At 42.8% G+C, this 23,812-nt stretch overlaps 1 protein-coding gene and 1 long non-coding RNA gene across 8 annotated transcripts in view; one reads left to right on the top strand and one right to left on the bottom strand.

The window, feature by feature from the left end:
• Positions 1–23,812, top strand: part of LOC117362185 — a 56,733-nt gene that overhangs the window by 6,976 nt on the left and 25,945 nt on the right. For 4 of the 6 annotated variants that reach the window (XR_004539821.1, XR_004539820.1, XR_004539819.1 and 1 more), the window contains exons 2-3: positions 691–872; positions 11,556–11,659. This is a non-coding gene — a long non-coding RNA (uncharacterized LOC117362185). The remainder of the gene's footprint in view (positions 1–690; positions 873–11,555; positions 11,660–23,812) is intronic. The other 2 variants (XR_004539823.1, XR_004539822.1) reach the window with 1 other exon arrangement.
• On the bottom strand, positions 20–11,965 carry LOC117362183 (interleukin-1 beta-like). Of its 2 annotated transcripts, XM_033948147.1 has the most exons (7): positions 11,916–11,965; positions 11,525–11,576; positions 10,682–10,730; positions 8,116–8,332; positions 3,445–3,624; positions 1,154–1,293; positions 20–853 (listed from the first exon to the last, which is right to left on the bottom strand). In XM_033948147.1, the coding sequence occupies exons 2-7, from the start codon at positions 11,566–11,568 to the stop codon at positions 620–622; spliced, it is 864 nt and encodes a 287-aa protein (XP_033804038.1). In that variant the 5' UTR covers positions 11,569–11,576; positions 11,916–11,965; the 3' UTR covers positions 20–619. The 2 variants fall into 2 exon arrangements, with proteins under 2 accessions (XP_033804038.1, XP_033804037.1); XM_033948146.1 differs by lacking the exon at positions 11,916–11,965 and having other exon boundaries at positions 11,525–11,675.

Here is a 23,812-nt window from a genome sequence, read left to right as displayed (position 1 = left end):
CTTGAGTACCTGAATAATTTCATGTAAACCATTCTGAGCTCCCATGGGAGAATGTATAGAAAACTAAATTGATTTATTTATTCTTTCAATTTTGTATACAGTCCTCCCAGAAGAGCTCAGAACGGTTTACATGAATTAATAACTATTTTATATAGGGTCATTAGAATGTACTAAGCCACATGGCCCATAGGTATAAAGTAGCACAGCATTTAACATATTCTAATTCCATTAGCACATGCTAAGCTGTCGTAAAAGGACCCCTGAATGAATTGTGATAAGAGCTAATAGAGAAAAAGGGCCTAGCAGGCATGAAGATGAAGAAAAATTCAGTGTGGATGGTAGAGAATAAGAAACCGGTCCTGGCAAAATAGTGGTACTTTGGGCAGTGGCTGAATACATCTTAGAAGGTTTTCAGTTGCTGCTCTAAAAGTGTCCTAAGCTATTATTAGCCTTTGCTCTTAAAAAAATTATATTTTTACATTTTGATCCCATTGGGACAGTGTTCTGCTCAAATAAACATTTGAAATAAACCCAAGATTGTATGAAAAGGAAACTGTCTGATGCATTACAGTACTTGGGTGCTGTCTCAAACAGGGTATAAATAGTTCCCATAAATTAATTACTGCTCATCTTTAATAAGTTTAAAGTTGATGATAGCTGACTGTTCGTTATACTGTGCCATTCTCACAGGCTCATTCTCTCTTTGGGAGGTACAGATGTACCAGTTGGGACAGGCGGCTGATTCAAAGGTGGAGGTTTTTACGGGTGAGGTGCTGGAACTACGATCAAACTTGAAGAATATGAAGCGCAGTAATGAATCATCTCTGATGTCCCTTATGATGTCATTAACCTCCTAAATAAGAAAAGAAAAGGTATATTTAGAAAGGAAGATTTTACAACATAATTGTTTTATAATTGGTTATCACTTTGCATTGTTTGCAAAATTACCAAAGCCCTACAATAATAATAATAATAGTAAAAAAAATAAATTTGAAGCATATAACGTAAGCAAATACATCTGCAACTTCCACCTACTCATAAAAAAGATAATTTAAACACTAACAGAATAGATATGCAGTATAACTGAGATTGTTCTGTAGAAATGATCATATTTTTAATACAGATTCTAAAACACTAATAATTGCTCACTTACTTCCAGCTGCAGCTCTGCACGACCTCCAGCCATTACACATGACAAATAGAGATTTCTTCCCGTGATACCTAATGTAACTGGAATCTTGCGGCTGCTTGCGTTAGAAGGCTGAGAGCTGTATAAAGCCATGTTCAATTTCACTGTAGGAACAAAACCACAAGAGAAACAGGCAATTAGTAACCATGAACTGCACTCTCTCCTAGCCTCAGATTTCCTATTACATTCACTGATGGGATGCTGTGGACTTATATGCAGTGGTGAATTAGGACATGGTGACCAACTGTTGGACATGAATTTAATTTTGCGCATTTTTAGCAAATGTTCATGGAATGGATAATATTAAAACAATTCATTTACATTGTATATAATATACAGTCACAATAGAGAATAAAAATGTACAAATTTGCATGTTTTGTAGTCCTAACCTGATGCTGCAGAACTAAGCCGGGAAGATTCAAAATAATTAGCTCATTAGCTCTCTAATAAGGAAGTTGGTCACTCTAGACATGCCATGAACTCTGATTTTATTTATTTAATTCGTTTTCTAGCACTAATTTGGGTTTACATATGCCTCAGCCTACAAGCTATTCTATAACTCTGCACACCCAAAATGTCTCATGCGCCACCCAAAAGGGGGTACAGCCGTGGGAGGATCATGGGCTGGTCAGGGGAGCTCCAAATGACATATCAAGTGCAAATAAAACTAAACTAGAACTTTTAGATACAATGATAAAAACTTTGGGCCTGAATCTATACAATACAATGAGCAAAGCCGGGTCAGTGAAGTTGTAGCGAGAAGAGAGCAGTTTGAATGAGAAACGAAAAAAATATACGAGGAGCATCGACCCTGATGAAGAATATTGAAAGATGATCATGTCAAGAGAGGCGATCCAAACAATGCTTTGCAGGGAAAGATTGAATAGCACCGTACAGTGAGAGATTAGAGAAACTGGGCCTCTTTTCCCTTGAAAAGAGAAGACTGAGAAGGGAACATGATAGAAACATTCAAGATACTGAAGGGAATAGACTTAGTAGAAAAAGACAGATTGTTCACCCTTTCCAAGGTAGGGAGAACAAGAGGGCACTCTCTAAAGCTAAAAGGGGACAGATTCCGTACAAACGTAAGGAAGTTCTTCTTCACCCAGAGAGTGGTGGAAAACTGGAAAGCTCTTCCAGAGGCTGTTATGGGGGGAAACACCTTCCAAGGATTCAAACCAAAGCTAGACAAGTTCCTGCTGAACCGGAACGTATGCAGGTAGGGCTGGTCTAAGGGCACTGGGGGCTGCTGCGGGAGCGGACTGCTGGGCACGATGGACCACTGGTCTGACCCAGAAGCAACAACTTCTTATGTTCAAATTTATTGAAAAGAAATTAAGTAGCTAAACAGTGAAAGTCAATTTTGATGAAAAGGTGCAATCAGCATAAGATACAAAGCAGTAGTTGGAAACAAAAACATGGGCCTATGAAGATGTAGGGAGCATAACGTGTTATGGAATTTGAGAACCACGGCAACCATATGAGGATCCGTAATAAATCATAAGAGTTTTGACTGATATTGATGTCATTGGGGATAGATTAGTGGGATATTTTAGTTAGTTATTTAAAGCCGCTGATTGAAATTTGAACTGAAGTCTCATAACTTATAGGCACACCCATTTAGGCCAAGGAAAACCAGGCCTAAATGCCTAAGTTGTGCGCTGATTGGGCGCATTCTACATCATTGCGTTTAACTTTTAGGAATGTCCATGATCTGCTCGTGCTCCTCCATTGGCCACATCCCCTTTTCAAATTTGCACACTAGAACTGACATGCAGCACTTTATAGAATGCGCCTACTAAGCTGTGCATGTAATTTCTAATTGGTGCCAATTAGCGATAATTATGAGGTGTTCATTGCCAATTTCCGATGCTGATTGGCCTGTTAAATATGTAATTAAGTTGTGCCTGCAAATCAGCTATATTCATTGATTTGCTTGCACAATCTATGGCACTATATGCAGAATTGGAGGGGCTATGTGCCCAACTTATGCGCCAGGATTTGCACCAAGCTTCAAAGATGGGCACTGTTCTATAAAGCGTGCTTGGCACAGAACACCTTTTATAAAATACAAATTTAGTGCAAATCATTCCAGCGTATAAATTTACTGAATTCGGCCCACTGTGTGACTTATGCCTTTCCAGTTCTCCCTGCTCTTTGGACCTGGTTGATTTGGTACAGAACAGCAGCTAATTCCTCACCCTTTTGTGGTTGGTAACTGTTAAATTACTGAATAGATTAGGAGGGCTTCTTACCTTCACGTCTGGAATTCAATCCTTGCAACTGTAAAGCTATCAGCTTGGCTGATCCAGGGAACTCTTGTAAGGCAAAACACTTGTTTTTAGTGTCGTAAATCTTATGGGAACTAGATGAAAAGTATTGGTATGCAGAATCAGCCACATAGGTGATGTCGAAATTTTCGAAAGGGATGACTTCTGAAAAATAGCAAAGTTGCAAAAATTTTGATTATCAATTAGTGCCACTTTTCAATTTTATAGTGATCTGCACTTTATTGTCTCTCCAAACCAGGGTTCCAAAGAAATGTGTGAGTAAGGGAATACTTTTGCTACATGGTTCAAAAGAGCATTAAGGAATAGGGATAGGAAATGGGATTTGATATATCGCTGTTCTGTGGTTACAGTCAAAGCAGTTTACATACTGTATTATTTATAAGTACTTAATTTTTGTACCTGTGGCAATGAAGGGTTAAGTAAGTTGCCCAGAGTCATAATTATTTGCAAAATCCCTTTTCCTGTTCTTGTTTTTTTTTTAAAATTTTATTTATTCAATTTTAATTGAACATACAGCATATAAATGCATTAAGAAACAGAAATCACAATGCTATAACAACCTGACAAGAAATATATTTCATAGCAACTTTCTCTATAAGTCCTCAACTAAGAATGGGGAAGAGGATAAGGAAAAAGAGGCACATCTCAAAAGAAAAAGCTTATATAAAATAATGACATCTCGTCAGCTAATTAAACTACAATCTTCCATTTTCCTAATGATCAATTTCTTCCCTCGGACCCGACACCTGAAGCTGTATTTTATGCTTATTCTCAAGAAAAGCCTCCAATTGTTTGGGATCAAAAAAAAGATACCTATTTGACTCATACAATAGTAAACATTTACAAGGAAAGCGTAAAAAGAAATGAGCACCCAGGGCTATCACCTGAGAGCATAGAGCCAAGAATTGCTTCCTTTTCTCCTGTGTATCTACACAGACATCAGGAAAATCCCATACTTTTCCTCCCAAAAACAATTTATCAGAATTACGAAAAAACATTCTCATCACCCAGTCCTTATCAGACTCAAAAACAAATATAACTAAGTGTTGCTCTTATACACTCTTCTTTTCCTGTTCTTGTTTTAAGAATCCTTTTTTTTTATTATAACAATTACCTGTGAAATAATTGGCTTAGTTAACCAGAAGGTAAATGAAAAACATGCCTAGATTCATGCTGCTATATAATCTAATTTAATCTAATATTTGTGAGTTGCACAAACCTAAATAAGCTCTAGGTGACTTGAAAAGGAAGGGAAAAAGGGTAGAAGGGAAAGACATGTCTACTCCTATAGCCAATGGAATGGGGGGATCCATGGGTGCTATGGCACCCCCAAAATCCAGAGAGGGCAGAAGGCCACCAGCATCTCCCACCCAACATGCTGCCACACTGCTGTTTCAGCAGCAGTGGCAAAGACAAAGAAAAGGAGATCACAGAGCTGCACAGTTTTTGCTGCAGACCCTGCTCTGGAACAGGAAATGATGTCAGAGGGGTTGGGGCTGGCAGCCCCAAGCTTGAGTGCAGCCCCATGATATCCTTTTCTTTGTGTTTGATGCCACTGCTGCTGTTGGCCAGGTGCTAGTGACCTGGATTGGCCACCGTGAGAACGGACTATTGGGCTTGATGGACCATTAGTCTGACCCAGTAAGGCTATTCTTATGTTTTTATGAAACAGCAGCAATTGGGGGGGGGGCAGAGAAAGGGTAGGCGCTAAATATTGGGGAGGTGGAGAAAGGGAGAAAGATGCTGGATAAGGGGGAGAGAGGGGATAGATGCCAGAAGGAGTGGAGAAAGGGAGACAGATGCCAGATGGAAGGGGGAGAAGGGACAAACACTGGACAGAAAGGGATAAGATGGTGCAGATGCTGGATGACATGGGGGAGAGAAGGCAGATGCAGATGGATGTAGGGAGAGAAAGAGAGAGGGGCAAGATGCAGAGAGAAAGGGGACAGACTCTGGGAGGAAATGGGGGGGAGAGGGCCACAGAAAGAGAGGACAGATGCTGGATGGAAATGGGAAGAGAGGGGGGCCAGACACTGGATGGAAGGAAGCAGAGAAAGAGAGCAAACACCAGGTGGAAGAGAGCAGAGAAAGAAGGCAGACACTAGATGGAAATGGGGAGATGGGGCCAGACACTGGATGGAAAGGGAGAGACAGGGAGGGGGCAAATTCTGGATAGAAAGAGAGAGTGTCAGTCACTGGAAGGAAAAGGGTGAGAGAGGGGCAGTCACTGGATGTAAAGGGGAAGAGAAGGGCAGTTGCTGGATGGAAAGGGGGAGGGGACAGATGCTGGATGGATGGGAAGCAGAGAAAAAGGGAAGATGCTGGATAGAAGTAAGGAGAGAATGGGGGCAGAGAAAGAGGGCAGATTCTATTTGGATATGAGAGCAAATAAAAAGGGCAGTTACTGGACAGAAGAGGAGAGAAAGAGAGTACATGCTGGAATGAAGTAGGAGAGAGAGGGTACAATTGCTCGATGAGGGCGGAAAGAAAGATGATTGACTTAGTGAGAAACTGGGAAATAAGAGGAAATGAAATAGAGTGAGGGAAAGAGCAAACTGTAAGTAGCCATAGTTTAAAAAAAAAAATGGAACTTGAAGACTATATAGTAGGAAAGAATTAAATCTGGACAAGCAGAAAAATAAACTGAAGAGAGCTGAAAGGAAGAGAAGAAAGGAGAAAAAATGACAAATGAATAAGAAATTTTTAAAGACAATGAGGAAAGCAGAAACCAGAGACAGTCCTGACCTGAGAAAAAAGGTTTTGGCCTCTGAAAGCTAATTGAAAAATATATTTAGTCCAAGAATCTAATTTAATCTAATCAGGATTTCTTAATCGCATTTATTCACTAAAATTGTATCATCATGTTTTCCATTTTTTTGTTTTATTTGCACAGTGCAGGGTACATGCATCACTTTTTCTCTTTATCTAGTGTTGCACTGTGGGTTTTGGGGGGGGGGGGGTTCAGTTTTATATTTGTTTGCATATTTCTATTTTATTTTATACTGCATGAGGGTCTGTCTGTGTTGAGTATATATGAGAGAAACACGGTTTACTGTTAGCATTAACTGTACAGGATAGATCTGTACTAATCTGGCTTCTTTAGTTTTCCAATAGGGTTTATTGATGTTCTAGGATCAAGGTGCTGTGTTTTCCTAAATAGGTTTTTGTTACATGACTCGTGGAAGTTACTGCTATTATGGTTTGGTAGAATTGCTCTTTAGGTCCCCAGGTGACTGCCTGGATTTTGGATTTGGATTTAGATCACACCTTTTTCAGCCATAACTCGAGGCATGTTACATTCAGGTATACTAGGCATTTTCCTGTCCTTGGATAGAGTTACCAGACGTCCGGATTTCCCCGGACAGCTTTTCGAAACCCGGCATTTTGTCCGGATTTTGAAAAGCAAATCGCAGCAAGAGTGGCATCCACGCATGCACAGATACCCTCCCAACCAAGATGAGCAGGCTGAGGGGGGCGGGGCTAGGGACATGGTGTGGATGTAACAGGGCGGGGATGGGTGGAGCTGGTCGGGTCTGGATTACAGTTTAAGGCCCTCTTTTACTAAGCCACAGTAGAGGCTTCTGCAGTAGCCCGGGGTGCTAAAAGCTCCAACGCTCATAGGAATTCTATGATCATCGGAACATTTAGCGCTCTGGGCTGCGATAGAAACCTTTACCACGGCTTAGTAAAAAGGGGGAGGGGTAAGTTTGTACCTGATTCAATGGAGGGTTAAGTGTCGTCCAGGAATTCAGGGATTGGCAGTGGCCTCCCTGGCTCAGATTACACATATTATTTATTATCTTGAATATTAGTGTAACCCTGATCGCATGCAGAGGCATTCCTCAGGGAGTCACATTAGCTATACCAAATCTTTGGTAACTAAAACGCTTACTAAAAGCTAGCTGAGCTGAAACCTGGTGGCTATATAATGGAAAACATTTGCTCAGGTCAACTTCAGTCCTTTTGCTCCATTATCTCCTTCCCCACCGCCCTCTATGAGTTTAGTACCTTACCTCCCTCCTCTGGGGCAGCAATACTCCAACCAGCACAGCACCAAAAGTATTAAGACCAGCATGGGTGAGGTCTTGAGCATCTCTACATGCCCAAGGCCTGCCAGTTTCTGCCCCCTCTGAAATAGGAAGTATGGAGGAGGAGGAGCCGGTTGGCGTTGAGCATGCCACAGATGCTCAAGGCTCCACACCCACCAGACTCTATGCTTTTGGTACTGTAACAGTTGGGGTATCATTGCCCCAGAGAAGCATGATAAGGCACTAGATATATTGTGGGGGTGGGGAGGTGGAAAGAAGTACCGGAGACCACAGTGGAGATTAGGGAAGGAAAGAAGTGCTGAAGACTATGGAGAAGGGTTCAAAGGTAGGGAAGGATGTTGAATGCTAAGGAAAAGAATGACTATGGGAAAAGGAGATCCTGGAGCATATGTGGGGTTTGGAATGGAACTTGTCCTTCCCATACAAAATGCATTCCACTGCCCCTTCCTGCTCCTGGAGGCAGAACCAGCAGCAAGCCAAGGCATTGCAGTACTTGAGGTAATGTGAAACCATTCAAATACAGTGGCTGGGCTACGCCTTTTAATTTGCAGATAGTATGAATACAGTGTGCTGAAAGATACTCTACCTTCCACAAAAATACTGTTCAGGATATCCTGCAGGTCTTCATCCATAAACAGTCTTGCAGAAGGACGGATTGTGTTTTTCATTTTCTCTACGGCCACCACAATCACCACAGCCTTTTTGAAAGTCATTGAGGGTGTCTTCTGGGTAGTGATCTTCAGCTGGATACCCGAATCACACACACAGTAATTCATGGAACAGTCCAGGTTATGGAGGGAGCTCTGCAGGGATAATTATACTGTCAAACATACAGTGCTGGTCTTAGCAGCTATGGTGCCCTGTGTAGTCCAATTCAGTGGGGCCCCCTGCCCGCCATGCTCTTCCTTCTTCCTAGCCCCACCCCTTCCTGCCTCTGTTGACAAGATTTTTTTTAAAGTATTTTTTAATTTATTAAATTTCAAATATAAACAAATGAAGCAAAATTTGTACAAATAAAACTGATTCAAATAAGTATAATGCTATCATAGGAAACCTAGTATTATGAAAATAGTCAGAAATTATTCAGTTTACGTCCTCTAAATTAGAAGTTCCAATTCTTATAACAGAAGATGATAAAGGAAAAATATTGACTAAGAAATGATTCAGTATTTTAAAAATTTCCCTTTACTATAACCCATTAATCTGGGTTGGCACTGTTACAGTCACATGTCAGCGGAAAACAATTACTGGTAATATACTCTATACTAGTCCACAATGAGGCATTTAAAGCTTGTTGTAACATATACTGCACTAGGTGCATATAAAAACAGTGTTTGTAATCAGGTGATTTATCTAATGCAGCTAAAAGAGAATGGAAAGCTTGTGTGCTGGGTATTTTAGGACAAACAGATTGGGGGAAAGGATATATGGTGGGGGGGAGGGGTGAAGAGAATTGCTACAGAAATTGCTTTGGTTTGAAAAAGGGAATCAAATCTTAAATAAAGGTCATAGTAAATTTGCAGTCTTTGTTTCAGTTTTTATTTTAAAATTATACTGGAGGGTCCTGTAGTAACCAATAAAGATATGAAAGTGCATAGGCTCCCAAAAAGACAGATTTCACTAAAGACAAAGGGCCTCTTCTATCAAACTGCGCTAGCAGTTTGTAGCGCGGTGAGCTGCGCTGAATGGCCCGCACTACTTCCGACGCTCATAGAGTTCCTATGAGTGTCGGGAGCCGCGCAGGCCATTCAGCGTGGCTCTCTGCACTAAAAACTGCTAGCGCAGTTTGATAGAAGAGGCCCAAAATCACAGCACATTTACAGATAGCCACATTTTCCCTAAATCAGCTAGAGCAAGCCAAAGAGAATCTAGGTCTCTTGGAGAGTAATATCCCTGAAAAATTGCAGATCGACTCTCTTAAATCTAGTCCTAGTCATTCCTTAGTCAGGAGAACTCAAGGCCCACAGCTGTAAGGGTGGGGGCCTTGGGTCAAGGCTCAATGTTATCTCTGGCCCATGGGACTGTGTCAGTATTTATGAATCGAATGGCAAGTGGACCATAGTTCTCTGGGATATCATAGGAGCCAACTTTGGAAAATGATTGGAGTGCTCATCTCATAACTCTCAGCAAATTTCCCCTCATACTATTAAGAAAAAAAAGGGAAAACAAAATACATCTGGTAGTAAGTGACCAGCCTGTATCTAAATGTCAAGAGCAGGGCAGGTAATATGGACAAATAAAAAGCTAGGGTTTAGTCAGCCTGCACTCTGCAAAATATAAAGAAAGCAGTGCAAATATACTGTAAAACTGACATTTTAACTTAAGAATAATTTTTTTCTATCTTGCTTGTCTGGTTGTTTTGGGTTATCCAATCATGTTTGTTCCCAGTCTCCAGTTTCTGCTTTCCTCTGTCTTTTAACTTTCTTTACAAGATGTCTTGTCCTGTTGTCTTCACTTCCTCTCCTATATCCAAGGTTGGTTTGTTTTTAATTGTATTCACCCCTGCTTTTAGAGCTGTGCTGTCAGTCCGCTCATGCAGCCACAATTTGTGTACAGGACCAGCGTCCTTCCTGTTTAAAAACCATCTATGGGTATCTTTTGTACCTCATTGTCTTTCTCCTTTAAATGTTTGTAAGCCAATATTTTTGTTCCATTTCTCTGGATGATCACAAATGTTATGAGCCTTTTATGTTCAATATTTTTGTTTTAAAATTGAAATACATGAACCCTCACACACACACACACCCCTCCCCCCCAACCGAGATCCCATTGAAAATAAATATCAGAAAGTTGACAAAATGCATCCAGTGGTATGCACATTTCCTTAAACTTTTGAATACTTCATATCATGAGTCCTATTGTCTTAATGTCTCAGCACTCGGATGTGCACAGTTTTCATAGCAGACTACAGTGCAACTATGTGGCTAGGAAAGATGAGACAGCACTGTAACAGATACCTCTTAAAATGTATTTTACTGTCTTGCCATAGGATTTGTTGGCACTCTACAGCATTGTATCTAACCCTTATTTATGACTTGCTACTGTGTAATTGTGCCATATTCATTGTCTCGGGTATATCTTGTTGAAACACAATTTTAAAGATAAAATCATTTTGGTTGAAATATTTTAATGTGTTCAATAAAAATTCTTACCGTGAGGTGGCAGGAACAGTCTGCTTCATAAAGAAATTCATCTATATCACTAGAAACAATAAAATAGATCAATTAATTTTTGTTAATTGATTCATATTCAGTTCTCAGATTTCTTCGCACTGAGAATATTACTGTACTGTTAGTCACATGTCAGTGGAAAACAATTAATATACTGTATATTAGTCCATAATGAGGCAGGTTGTTGAACATATCTTGCAGTCTAGTGCATATAAGGACAGAGTGCTTGTAATCAGGTGAGTTATCTAATGCAGCTAAAAGAGAAAAGATTGTGTGCTGGGTATTTCAGGGCAAACAAATTGGGGGAGAGAACTGCTACAGAAATTGCTTTGGTTTGAAAAAGGGAATTGAATCTTAAATACAGATCATAGTAAATTAGCAGTCTTTGTTTCTATTTCTATTTTAAAGTTATATTCTGCATTTTTTTTTTTTCAGAAAAATTCAGAGTGCCTTGCTTTGGCCTGATAGATCAGTGTATCTTTGACAGCTCTGAAAATGTATTTGGAACATATTCATTTCTTTGGCCCCCTTCTATCAAGCTGTGTTAGGTTTTTTTTTTTTGGTTTTTTTTTTGCAGTCTGCTGTGGTAAAAGCTCCGACGCTCTATGAGCGTCGGAGCTTTTACCACAGTGACTCATGTTAAAAAATCTTAACACATCTTGATAAAAGAGGGCCTTTATTAGTAATTGATATGGTAGAATCTTATGTCTTCTGCATATGTTTATAAAAAATATTTTCATGCAGAAAATTAGGCATACAAGTCTGGAAAATAACTGGAAAGAACGCATTTCTTAAGAATTGGCTGTAGCTTTTTTTAATGGTTACCTGTAGCTGTCAAGTATCTCGTTCATTTCAGGAACTACTGCCATGGCTGGACCTGTGACAGATGATGAAAGAAAGATATTCATGTGAATAATCTCCATTGGTTTTGTCAAACCTCTCGATGTTTTGTCATTGCAGGTCAGTCTGTAGACGAGCAAAGCAGTTTATAACTCACTTTCTTAAGTGCTAATTAATGCTACTAGCAGTGCAAGATAAAATAAGAACTCTATATCATTAAAATAATCTGTTTTGACATTCTTTCCCTGCTCGTGTCCATTTCTGAGAAAAAGCCATAGATGCAGAAAGTAAAGCCATGAAAAGGATTCAAAGGCCATTCATAGCATCTTATAACCTCCTGAACTGTAAAGAGACAGAATCATTCTCGTTCACAAACCTGTTCTTTGCTTCTCTTATGTTGCAGCTACAGTGTTTGTTCTATTCCTTTCGACTTAAACTAAATTGATTCTTACTTTCACTGCCTTTTATATCTGTTCTGTAAATCCTTTTGAGGAATTTCCCAGGGCTTTGTGGTAAGGGCGGAAGTGTTGCCTAACACTGTAAACTTACGAAAATGTATAAATCCACCCGTCATTGCCTATATAGGTTTTCCCTTTAGAGGAAATTTTAATCTGACATTTACAGTACATTAAAGTTGCAAAAATACATGCACTTTTTGAGATGGAAACAAAATCAGTTAAAAGACATAGGCCCGAATTCACCAACCTGCCCGATCCGGGCAGGTCCGACGAATTCTGCACAGCTAAATATGCAGATGGGGCGATTGGAGGAACGCCCCCCTATCTGCCAGCATGGATCGCTTTTCTACGATCCCCACGCATGCGCAGACCATGTGTAGATGGTCTGCGCATACGTGTCCAAGCCGTAAACTTTTTTTTTCCACTAGCACCGGGGAGCGCTATAGGGGGAGAGCCAGGCTGGGGACGCAGAGGCAGTGGGGTCCAAGCCCAGGCTGTGATAGCCTCCGTAAAAGGCAGAAGCGCCGAGGGCCTTCCCTGGAGGGGCAGAAGCAACTTGTGCTGGAGCGCAACTCATTTTGGACCAAAGGCTGATATTATTTGGAATAGAGGGAGTGTTATTTGGACCCTGCTCTCTGCCACCTTCCCTGCAGTGCAAGTGGGGTTTAAAGCGGGGTTGCAGTACAGCGTGCAGCTCCACTTTAAACCCGCGGGCTCGCACTGCAGGGAAGGCGGCAGAGAAAGTCACACTTCCTGCCTTCTCTGGTTAGAAATCGGCTCCAAAGCAGAGCTCAGGGCAGAGAGCAGAGCAGGGACAGGAGCCGCACAATTCCCCTGGTGCTTGAAACCTCTTCCTACACAAGCAGAGAGCAGGGCAATGGAGCAGGAGAATCGTTAGAGACCTGTGCGACTGGTCCCAAGCAGTCGCTTCTATTCTTGATCGGCCAGCCCAATCGGTGTCCCAAATTTGTGTTGTGAATCGTGTCCCTGCCTACTTTGCATGCACGGATTCGAAGCGGATCGCAGGAGAGGTAAGTGAATCAGGCCAGAGGGAAATTTGCTCATAAAGGGGTTGCAAAGCGATCGGCAATCGGTTTGTTTTATGAATCTAGCCCATAAACATTAGGTTATGATTGCTATGGACTCTTACAGCGTATTGTCTTGGCCTCTTAAAGCAGACATCAGTTAATCATCAACCCAGACAAAACTGTGGCATGCTAGTTTGCACAGTGTGCAATCTCTTATTATTAGGAACAAAAGTTACCCCCGTTGACACTTTCCATTATCTTGGCGTTCTATTTGATTCAACTTTCTTTTGGTCTACAAGTCTCAGCGGTAATAAAGCTTGCTTTTTCACCGTAAAGCGTTTACATACAGTCAGAGGATTGTTTGATTCAGTTATTTTTTCCACCCTCATACTTTCTCTGTTTACTACCAAACTTGACTATTGCAATATATTGTACACTGGCATCTCCCATGGCTTGTTGCGTAAATTGCAGACTCTTCAAAATTGTGCCATTCATTTGTTATACTGAGTTAACAGGTTCACACATATCTCTCCCTTATTAAAAGAAAAACATTGGCATCCAGTAGAGGACAGAAACAAATTTAAGATCCTTTTTCTCACATTTAAGGCACTATGATATGGTTTACCAGAGTACCTCCATAGCTTGACCATTCTATATATACCATCCCATAATCTTTGATCCCTGGAAGACCATCATTTAGTCTTGTTCCTGCCACGCAATGCCCACTTGGAATCAACCCGACATTCTGTATTTTTCTTTATTGCCCCAGCATTATGGAATTCTGTCATTACCAATCCATAATGAATCTCTGTTTAAAAATTTAAAAATTGCAATCAAGACTTGGTTATTTACACAGACTTTCTCAGTCTGACAGGATGGTCTGGAGAGTTTGGTCACAACCTGTCCTGCTTTTTTTTTTTTTTTTTTTCAAACTGTCATTATTTGATTATGAATGGACTTGAGTGTGTTTGAATTCTGTTCTATTTCCAATGGTAGTTTTTTTCTAATACTTTTGGAATTAGAGCGTACACCACCTTGCTCTATATACGTGGAGGGATGTTTTCAATAGGACATCTAAATTTGAGTTTGGACGTCTTGGGAAAGACATCTAGAAATCCAGTAGAGAAAAGGCCCATTCTCAAAACAGCAGGACGTCTATCTTTTTCTTTTGAGAATGACCTATCTAGACATTTTGGTTCCTAGTACGTCTGTCTTTTATGCCCATTCTCTAATATAAAGATGTCCACAAGAAAAATGCACAAAAAAACAGCTTTATGGACGTGGTACCCAATTACCTTGTCCGAAAAGCTTCCCACAGCTGATTGCAGCAGGGGAATCCTGATCAGCTGAGCCAGTTTCGTGGAGTCCTGTCGGCTCAGCTGATTGGGAGTTCCCCTGCCAGGATCAGCTGAACCGGCAGGGAAAATAAAAATTCAGGTGATTTATCACTCTTTAACTTGTCAATTTGGTTTAATTAATATATCTTCCAGGTTCACCGAGATTTCATTCAGTTCCTCTGCATCATCACCTGGAAGATGTATTAGGCCAAATTGGCAAACTAAAGAGTGATAAATCACCTGAACTGGATGGTATACATTTCAGGGTACTGAAAGAACTCTCTCTTTTCACTGTGGGCTCCTTTTACAAAGGTGCACTAGTGTTTTTAACGCATGCACCGGATTAGCGTGCACAATAGTGTGCACTAGCCAAAAATCTACCGCCTGCTCAAAAGGAGGCGGTAGCGGCTAGAACACGTGGCAATTTATCACGTGCTATTCTGCGCCTTAAAGCCCTAGCACGCCTTTGTAAAAGGAGCTCTGTGTCTGCCTACTGCTTGCCACCTGTTTCCCCCCACCCCCTCCAATATCTCACTAACTCTATCTTCCCCCATCCAGAATGTGTCCTTGTTCTTTATCCCTTCCTTTCATCCAGCATGTGCCTTCTTTCTCTACCTCTTCCATTCAGTGTCTAAGCTCTCTCCTCCCCACTTTTATCCAGCATCTTTCCTTTTCTCTCCTACTCCCATCCAGAATCTTCCCCTTTATCTCCTACTCACTTCCATCGAGCAACTAATTTAATGGCTCTCAAGGCAAATTTATTTCTGTCAGCTGCTGTCAGAAAGAGAAACAGTGGGGGGGGGGGGGATTGTGAAGGAGGCAAGAGCCACCATTGCTTATAGAGGTCTGTGTATTATCCCTACCCTATGCACTGTCTGCCAATTGGCAGAAAAAATCAGTGAGCAGAAATTCTTACCTGCTGATTCTTCCTCTGCTGATTTTCCTCTCCACTAAAAATCACATGCGACCATTTGTGAAAGTTTTACCTCATATGCCTCATATGCCTAGGGACCACCAAAGAGTTAATCCTTCCCTGTAGTTTATTACCAGATTATTATTAGCTATACCTAATGGTTAGAGCCGCAGATCGAGAACCAGGGAACTCAGTATATGGTAAACTTATACTTGACACTTAAATAATATGAAAACTATCATACAAAATACTCTTCAAATATTAAATCATTAGAAAAAAACAACAACATTGTATACCTTCAATTCCACATGGAATTTTAATTTTAAGATGTTGCTTTTTAAACATTGTCCTGGCTTTCTTTAAAGTGTCGCAAAATGCTGGCCACTGTTGGAAGTACAACATTCACCGATAAGTTTTCACCAGTTTTGCTATTTTGTCACATTAATGAGTTTAATTGCTTGGAAGGTCTTTTGCTTGTTGAATGAAACACTGAAGCACTTTAAGTTTTGCTTTATCATATCCAAGCATTTCTGAGTTTTGTTTATTTTTTCTTGCTATAAAGCAATAACCTCTTTGAATAATGTTTTTTTTTCTACTGACTTGATATTTAAAGAGTATTTTGTATGATAGTTCTTACATTATATACGTGACTATTATATTTTATATATTGAATATGAGTATATATCTAGCCCTTCTCCGTTTAGATTTGGGAACCAAAAAGCCAGGGTTCAAATCCTATTGCTGTTCCTTCAGATTTGAACAAGTCACTTAAGTACAAACTTAGATTATAAGCACTTCATATTCAGAAAAATAACTATAGAACATGAATATTACATGCATTGAGCTAGAATTGAAAAAGGAGTGAGATAAATCCAAGATCCAGTACCAGGTGCATTGTGAAGTAATACAAAATCCTTCCAAAGTAACCCTACCTATAAAGCAATTCAACCATATCATAATAATACTCACTTTTAGGAACATAAAACCAATAAATAACAGAAATTCAAATGTATAATGGTTCAAAACAAATAAATAATAAAATCACTCATCCAACAGCACAGTCAAATGAACAGCAGCAACAACTTCTATAAGGTGACAATTCAAAAGAACAATGGTTCAGAAAACATAAAGAATAAACATCAAAGGAGCAATGCAGTCAGATGACCTATAGAGGGCAGCAGCAACTTGTAACAAGTAGTATGGTAAACAGGAAACTTACATACCTTTCCTCTCTCTAAGATGAGAAACTGCAAACAGTATCTTAAAACTAATAACATTTAAACACATAATCAGCTTAAAAAATAAAACCAAAAGACTACAATTAGAATTAATACAAAAATAGTGTCTTATACCAAAAAATCACCTAACCAAATACAAAACAACAATCATAAAGGGCCAGATTCTATAAACGACACCCTAGTTAAACACTGCTAGGCACCCTAATTGGCAGCGCCTAGTGACGCCTAAATTTGACATTGACACATAATTTTTTTTTAGTTGGCTTTATTGGTGTGGTAATTGACCTGTGCCAGTTTTCAGCCAATTCCCCCCCCCAAAAAAAAAAAAAAAAAAATTTAATTAAACACCAGACTTAGTTTGTCTAAGGACCTTGAATGTCTAACAATGCCTACCTGAGAAGTAGGCATGGTTAGGGGTGGAGAATAGGCATAGTATATAGTAGACTCTATCTAAGTGCACGTTGGTTAAGCACACTCTTCGGTTATCTGTATCTGACCAGTACGGTCCTGGTTGTTTTGGTGTTTTGTTTTTTTTACATTAAAGTCAATGGACATAAACTCTGGATAAATGCAATTCTGATAAGCATACAATCCACTTATACGCACAGATGTTATTAGTCCAACCTCCATTCTCTCACGTTACATTCACTCCAGCTAAATACAATCACGTTCTGACGTGGACGAGCCACGTGTTTCGGAACTGCAGCTTAGGCTTGGCCAGGTGTTCGAACTTTTGGAACTACACCATGGTGTCGCTTGGACAAAAATAATTTTCTTTGGCTGAACATGTCCACCATGCTGGACAAAAATCATTGTCTTTAGCTGCACGTGTCGATGTGTTAAAGAGATTTGACCAAAGGGAGAGTCGGGTCTCTATTGCAAAACATTACAGCGTTCATCCAAGCCAGATTTCTCAGATATACAAAAAAAGCAAGAGATATTGAAAGACTGGCAAAACAACAACAATCCTACCAGAAAATAGAAAAGAATTGGAAAGGCTGGAGACATTGAACAGGCGTTGCTGCGATGGTTTGCTGAAGCTAGAAGTCAACAACTGCCAATCAGTGGGCCTCTGTTGATGGAGAAAGCAGTACAGCTATCTGAAGAACTGGGCATAGAAGACTTCAAAGCAACAAATGGATGGTTAGAGAGATGGAAAGTTCGTAATGGCATAAAATTTAAGAAGCAGCATGGTGAAAAACAAGACGCGGATGAGTTTAGTGTAGAAAGATGGGTCATGGAAGTGTTGCCATAAGTCATTGGTGGATATGAACCATGTGACGTTTTCAATGCCGATGAGACGGGCTTCTACTGGTGTGCCATTCTTGATGGAACATTGGCTTTTAAACACAGCGAAGCGTCAAAGTGCCAAAGGAACGATTGACATTGCTGCTCAGTAGTGAAAAGCTCAAGCCACTGGTGTTTGGGAAGAATCGAAATCTTTGGTGCTTCAAAAACATTAAACGCCTGCCTGTTGAATATGAAAGCAACAAAAACACATGGATGACAGCGACATTGTGGATTGAATGGTTACAGAAGCTTGACAATCTGATGAGAAGGCCCGGGAGGCATATTGTAATACTGTGTGATAACTGTGCAGCACACAGCAATGACTTAAGACTAACCAACATCAAACTCATGTTTCTGCCACCAAACACGACCTCTTTGATCCAGCCGATGGACCAAGGGATAATCGCAAACTTCAAACGTCATTACAGGTCATTCGTCCTACGATATGTGATGGCAGTGATTGATGAAAGCACGGAATCCAGCCCCCGAGCTGCTGAGTTGGCAAGAAAGATGATGGTGCTTGACTCTCTTCATATGGTACGGGAGGAATGGAGTCGAGTCTCAACATCAACGATTTCAAATTGTTTTCAATGGGCGGACTTTGTTCACGCATCTGATGAGACAACTAAAACAGACACTTGCGCATTATCGCAAGGATGTGCTGAGACTGGAGTCGGTTCAGAGAATGGCCACCCGGATGGTCTCAGGACTCAAGGATCTCCCATACAAGGAACGGCTAAACAAATTGCAGCTATACTCACTCGAGGAGTGCAGAGAGAGGGGGGACATGATCGAGACGTTCAAGTATCTCTCGGGCCGCATAGAGACGGAGGAAGATATCTTCCTTTTCAAGGGTCCCACGACAACAAGAGGGCATCCGTGGAAAATTAGGGGAGGGAAACTACGAGCTGACACCAGGAAATTCTTTTTCACAGAAAGGGTGGTTGATCGCTGGAATAGTCTTCCACTGCATGTGATCGAGGCCAGCAGCGTGCCTGATTTTAAGGCCAAATGGGATCGTCACATGGGATCTATTCACAGAACGAAGGTAGAGGAGGGATCTATTCACAGGGCGAAGGTAGGGGAGGGACATTAGGGTGGGCAGACTAGATGGGCCTTGGCCCTTATCTGTCATCTATTTCTATGTTTCGTCCATTGAACTCCCACTTGGATTCTCATCACAAGAGTTTGAGCTGTATATTGCCATTGACAATGATCTGCCCACATCATCTGACAACACTAATTCCAAAATCTGTACAGTCATAACATAAGAACATAAGAATTGCAGCTGCGGGTCAAACCAGTGGTCCATTGTGCCCAGCGGCCTCTAGGTCAAATGCCCTAACTGAGACCAGCCCTACCTGCGTACGTTCTGCTTCAGCAGGAACTTGTCTAACTTTGTCTTGAATCCTTGGAATATGTTTTCCCCTATAACAGTCTCCGGAAGAGCGTTCCAGTTTTCCATCACTCTCTGGATGAAGAAGAACTTCCTTATGTACAGAATCTATCCCTTTCTAACTTTAGAGAATGCCCTCTCATTCTCCCTACCTTGGAGAGGGTGAACAACCTGTCTTTATCTATTAAGTCTATTCCTTTCAGTATCTTGAATGTTTTGATCATGTTCCCTCTCAGTCTCCTCTTTTCAAGGGAGAAGAGGCCCAGTTTCTCTAATCTCTCACTGTATGGCAACTCCTCCAGCCCCTTAACCATTTTAGTTGCTCTTCTCTGGACTAGAGGTCTGCACGGGAACGGGGATCGCGGGGATCCCGCGGGTTCCCCCCCTGGCCCACGGGACTCCCACGGGGACGCCCCCTGGCCCACGGGACTCCCACGGGGATGCCCCCCTGACCCACGGGACTCCCACGGGGACGCCCCCTGGCCCACGGGACTCCCACGGGGATGCCCCCCTGACCCACGGGACTCCCACGGGGACGCCCCCTGGCCCACGGGACTCCCACGGGGATGAAAACAGCCTACCTAAATTCTGGCGATGCAGGCATGCAACTTACAAGTCCGGCGTCGCGGCGGGAAATAGCCATGCTGAGCAGGGAGCTCAGCACGTATACAGATGAAAGCCTTGCTTGCTGATTGGTCCGGGGGCCCCGCCCCGCCGTGCCGCCGGACCAATCAGCAAGCAAGGCTTTCATCTGTGTACATGCTGAGCTCACTGCTTAGCATGGCTATTTCCCGCCGCGACGCCGGACTTGTAAGCTGCATGCCTGCATCGCCAGAATTTAGGTAGGCTGTTTTCATCCCCGTGGGAGTCTCTCTCGTGCGCTATGGCTCTAAGTCAGGGGTGCCCAACACGTCGATCGCGATCAACCGGTAGTTCAGGAAGGCAACGTGAGTCGACCGCAGAGTCCATCCCGGGCTCCGTGATAGACTCGTGTTGCCGTCCCGATCTACCGGGCCTATCAGCCTTCCTCTCCCCGACGTCAAAGACGCCGACGCGGGCATTAGGCTGTTTTTGTCATTTCGGGTGGGGGGTGGCAGCGGCAGCAGCAGCAGCAGCAGAAGCAGCCTGAAAAAGAAATCATCCTTGCCGGGGTCGGTGTCATGCTCCAGAGCTTCTACAGCCTTCCTATCTCCCTCTCCCTTCTACCTGCTTCCGGCCACACCCCCTGCTCCGCGGCTCTCTTCGGCAACTCAGCAGCAGCGATCGACACAAGCTTCTGATGTCGGGGCCTACCCTCTGCGAGTCCCGCTTGTTTCAACTTCCTTTTTCCACAAAGGCGGGACTTGTAGAGGGAAGGCCTCGATGTCGGCAGCTTGTCTTGATCACCACTGCTGACGAGTTGCTGAAGAGAGCCGCGGAGCAGGGGGGTGTTGCCAGGTGCAGGTAGAAGGCAGAGGGCCAGATGCAGGACTCGTGGGTGAGGGAGGAGAAGAGAGAGAGAAAGAGAGAAGGGAGGGAAACAAAAGGAAATATTTCATACTGGACTGGGCCGGAGTGGAGGGAGGGTGGAAAGATTCTGGCTACCGGGTACAGTAACAAAGGAAAATGGAGGAAAGCTGAAAATGGAGATAGTGACACAAAGAAGAGAAAGGGTAAGCAGGACCTACTGAATAAGGATAGAGATACAGAGGGGACATGAAGAGGAGGTGAAATAGAGACATAGAAGTAATGCTGAAAAAGTGTGGGGGGGGGAGATAAAGACATTGAAAGGCCAAATGGTGAACATGGGGTAAAGACAAGGACAGAGACAAATGAAGATTCTGAAAAAGTGGTGAGATAGGGATATAGGTGAGATGGACACAAAGAAGGGTGATGCTGGAAAATAGGTGGAATGGTAATTCTGACAAACACAGAAGGGAAATGCTGGATCAAGGAGAGATGGGGCTCAGGCTGGATGGAATGAGGAGAAATGCCTTGTTGGCCCGGAACTTCCTCTCCTACGTCAGAATTGACGTCAGGGAGCGGAATGCTGGTCAGCGCGACGCTTCTGCAGGGAAAGCTTGGGACAGCCGTGGCTTGGGGGCTATTCCCCGATGGCGGTGGCAGCAAACCGAGTGGCTTGGGGAGGGCACAGAGAAAGAAAGAAAAGGGGCAGACAGGGAGACAGAAAGAAGGGGGAACAGGGAGACAGAAAGAAAAAGTTGGGGGAGAGAATGAGGTCTGGAGGAGAGGAAACATACAGGAGGCTGAAAGAAAGGAAGAAAGATTGGATGCACAGTCAGAAGAAGAAAGTGCAACCAGAGACTCATGAAATCACCAAACAGCAAAGGTAGGAAAAATGATTTTATTTTCAATTTAGTGATCAAAATGTGTCTGTTTTGAGAATTTATATCTGCTGTCTATATTTTGCACTATGGCTCCCTTTTACTAAACCGCAATATCGTTTTTTAGCGCAGGGAGCCTATGAGCATTGAGAGCAGCGCGAGGCATTCAGCGTAACTCCCTGTGCTAAAACCTACTATTGTGGTTTAGTAAAAAGGGAGGGGGTGTATTTGTCTATTTTTGTATTTTGTTACCGAGGTGACATTGCATAGAGTCATCTGCCGTGACCTCTTTGAAAAAACCCGGAATATGAATAATTAACATTTTCTCTGCCTTTCATTGTGCTTTGTGTTTTTTTTTAAAATTTTATTGTTGGTAGATCATTTTGACTTAGTCATTATAAAAGTAGCTCGCAAGCCCATAAAGTGTGGGCACCCCTGCTCTAAGTCTTCTTACTCTGGGGCACCAGACCTCCCTCATACAAAGGCCGGGAATGCAGAGTTGGTTCCATTCTCGGTAGGGGATGCCTTGGTAGGCTCACTGCTCAGCCACTGGGAACCCAGATTCGGTCCTGTTCTGGGTGGAGGACACTTGTGGGGTGGGGTGGGGAGGGGGACTAGTTTGCGCCATCGTGCAGGCTCACCACTCTGCCTCTGCTGGCAAAAGCACAGTCTGTCCCAATCTAGGGGGAGAAAACCTAGCAGGGACCAGGCTGCACCACAATACTGGCTTCTAGAAAGCACAATGGACTGGGGGGAGGGGTCTAGCAGTGTGTGGCACCATTTGGACCCATGTAGACTTGCACGGCCATTCAGATGCTGACCTGAGGTCCCTTTCCATCCAGCATCTGCCCCTCCTCCTCTTTCCATCCAGCATCTGCCCCTCTGTCTGCTGCTTCTGCCCAGCATCTGATCTGTCTCCTCTCTTCCTCCTTTCTGCCCCCTCTGTCATCCCATCCATCATCCACCCTTCTTTCTCCCCCTTCCATCCAGCATCTGCCCATCTTTCCCCCCCTTTCAGCCCAGCATCTGCTTCATTTCTCTTTCTCCCCCTTCTATTCAGTGTCTGCTCCATCTTTCTCTTTCCTCCCTTCCATCCGTATCCTCCCCTTCTCCTCCTTTCCATTCAATGTCTTCCTCCCCTCTCCTTTTCTTTACATCCATCATCTGTCTTTTTCTCTCTCCCCAGGCAATCCAGCTTGTCTTATCTTTCCCCTTTCATCCAGTGTGTCTGATCCCTCCCCATTTCTATCTACAGTCTGTATCCTCTCACCTCCTACATCCAGTATCTACCCCCTCCCACCTGACACCTCAGCCACCGCCAGACTGATACAAAGCCTTCCCTCCGATGTCAGCTCTGACTTCGGGTGAAGACTTCTGGGTCAGCTACATATGGCTTGCTGCAGGCTGCCTCCAACCCCTGCTGTTATCTGGACTCGAATGAAGTGGTGGAAGGGAATGCATTTTTGGACACAGAAGTCATGAACTGGGGAGAGAGGAAGGGAGGGAAAGAGATGCTGAGGTGGGGGAGGGAATAGAAAGAGAGAATTGGGTGTAGGTGTGTCAATGAGCGGGAAAGAGAGATGGTTGTGTACACACAGCAAATGGAAGAAAGAGGAGAATTTTTGGTCGTAGGGAGGAAGGTACAGAATGTGATAGGGAAGAAAAAGATGAGAGTGAGAAATGTGGCAAGGGAACAATGGGACAGATTGAAAGGGATGCAAGAGGGAGGAATATTGGACAGTGGTGAAGGGAATGGAGGGAGAGATGTGGCATAGTGTTGGAGAGGGGTGATAGAAGGAGAAATGTTGGGCATGGGGCTGGTGGGCAGGCACGAAAGATGAGAAAGAGATAAATGCTGGACCATGGTAGGGGGAACCAATGGACAGCAACAGAAGAATTTACAGAAGATGGGAAAGCGGAAAAAAGAAACTGGGACCAACTTTATGGAAAAATAAGTCTCCAGACAACAAAGGTAAAAAACGGAATTTATTGACTAAAATATGTTAGCTTTGGGAAATGTATATGGCAGATGTCTTTGTTTTGTGTTCAAAAGAAAAGGAAATGCATTTCTGGTTTTATTTCTACAGTGTTGAAGTACTTGTTGACCCTTGCTGTGACTGGTGGGGATCACCAAGCACCGCCAGCAGAGGACCTCCTCTAGAGATGGCCAGAACTCCCCTCCACCAAGCGCAGCAGTCGCTGGCAGCATCCATGAGCCACTGAGGTGCCAGCATCTGTGACTCAGGGACGCTACTGCTGCCTGCCAAGCTTGGCAAAAGGGACCCCCGG

The sequence above is a fragment of the Geotrypetes seraphini genome, chromosome 6, assembly GCF_902459505.1.
Source record: "Geotrypetes seraphini chromosome 6, aGeoSer1.1, whole genome shotgun sequence".
NCBI lineage: Eukaryota > Metazoa > Chordata > Amphibia > Gymnophiona > Dermophiidae > Geotrypetes > Geotrypetes seraphini.
The sequence above is the reverse complement of the archived record's forward strand: the minus strand, read 5'-3'. Positions and strand labels throughout refer to the sequence as shown.

What these genes read in the sequence shown, in the direction of transcription:
- LOC117362183 (XM_033948146.1), bottom strand. Translation starts at nt 11,622, where the DNA reads ATGGAGATTATTCACATGAATATCTTTCTTTCATCATCTGTCACAGGT. An exon ending in GAGATACTTGACAGCTACAG is followed by an intron (nt 10,731 to 11,524) that starts GTAACCATTAAA and finishes TATTGTTTCTAG; the next exon opens with TGATATAGATGAATTTCTTT. An exon ending in ACTGTTCCTGCCACCTCACG is followed by an intron (nt 8,333 to 10,681) that starts GTAAGAATTTTT and finishes TTATCCCTGCAG; the next exon opens with AGCTCCCTCCATAACCTGGA.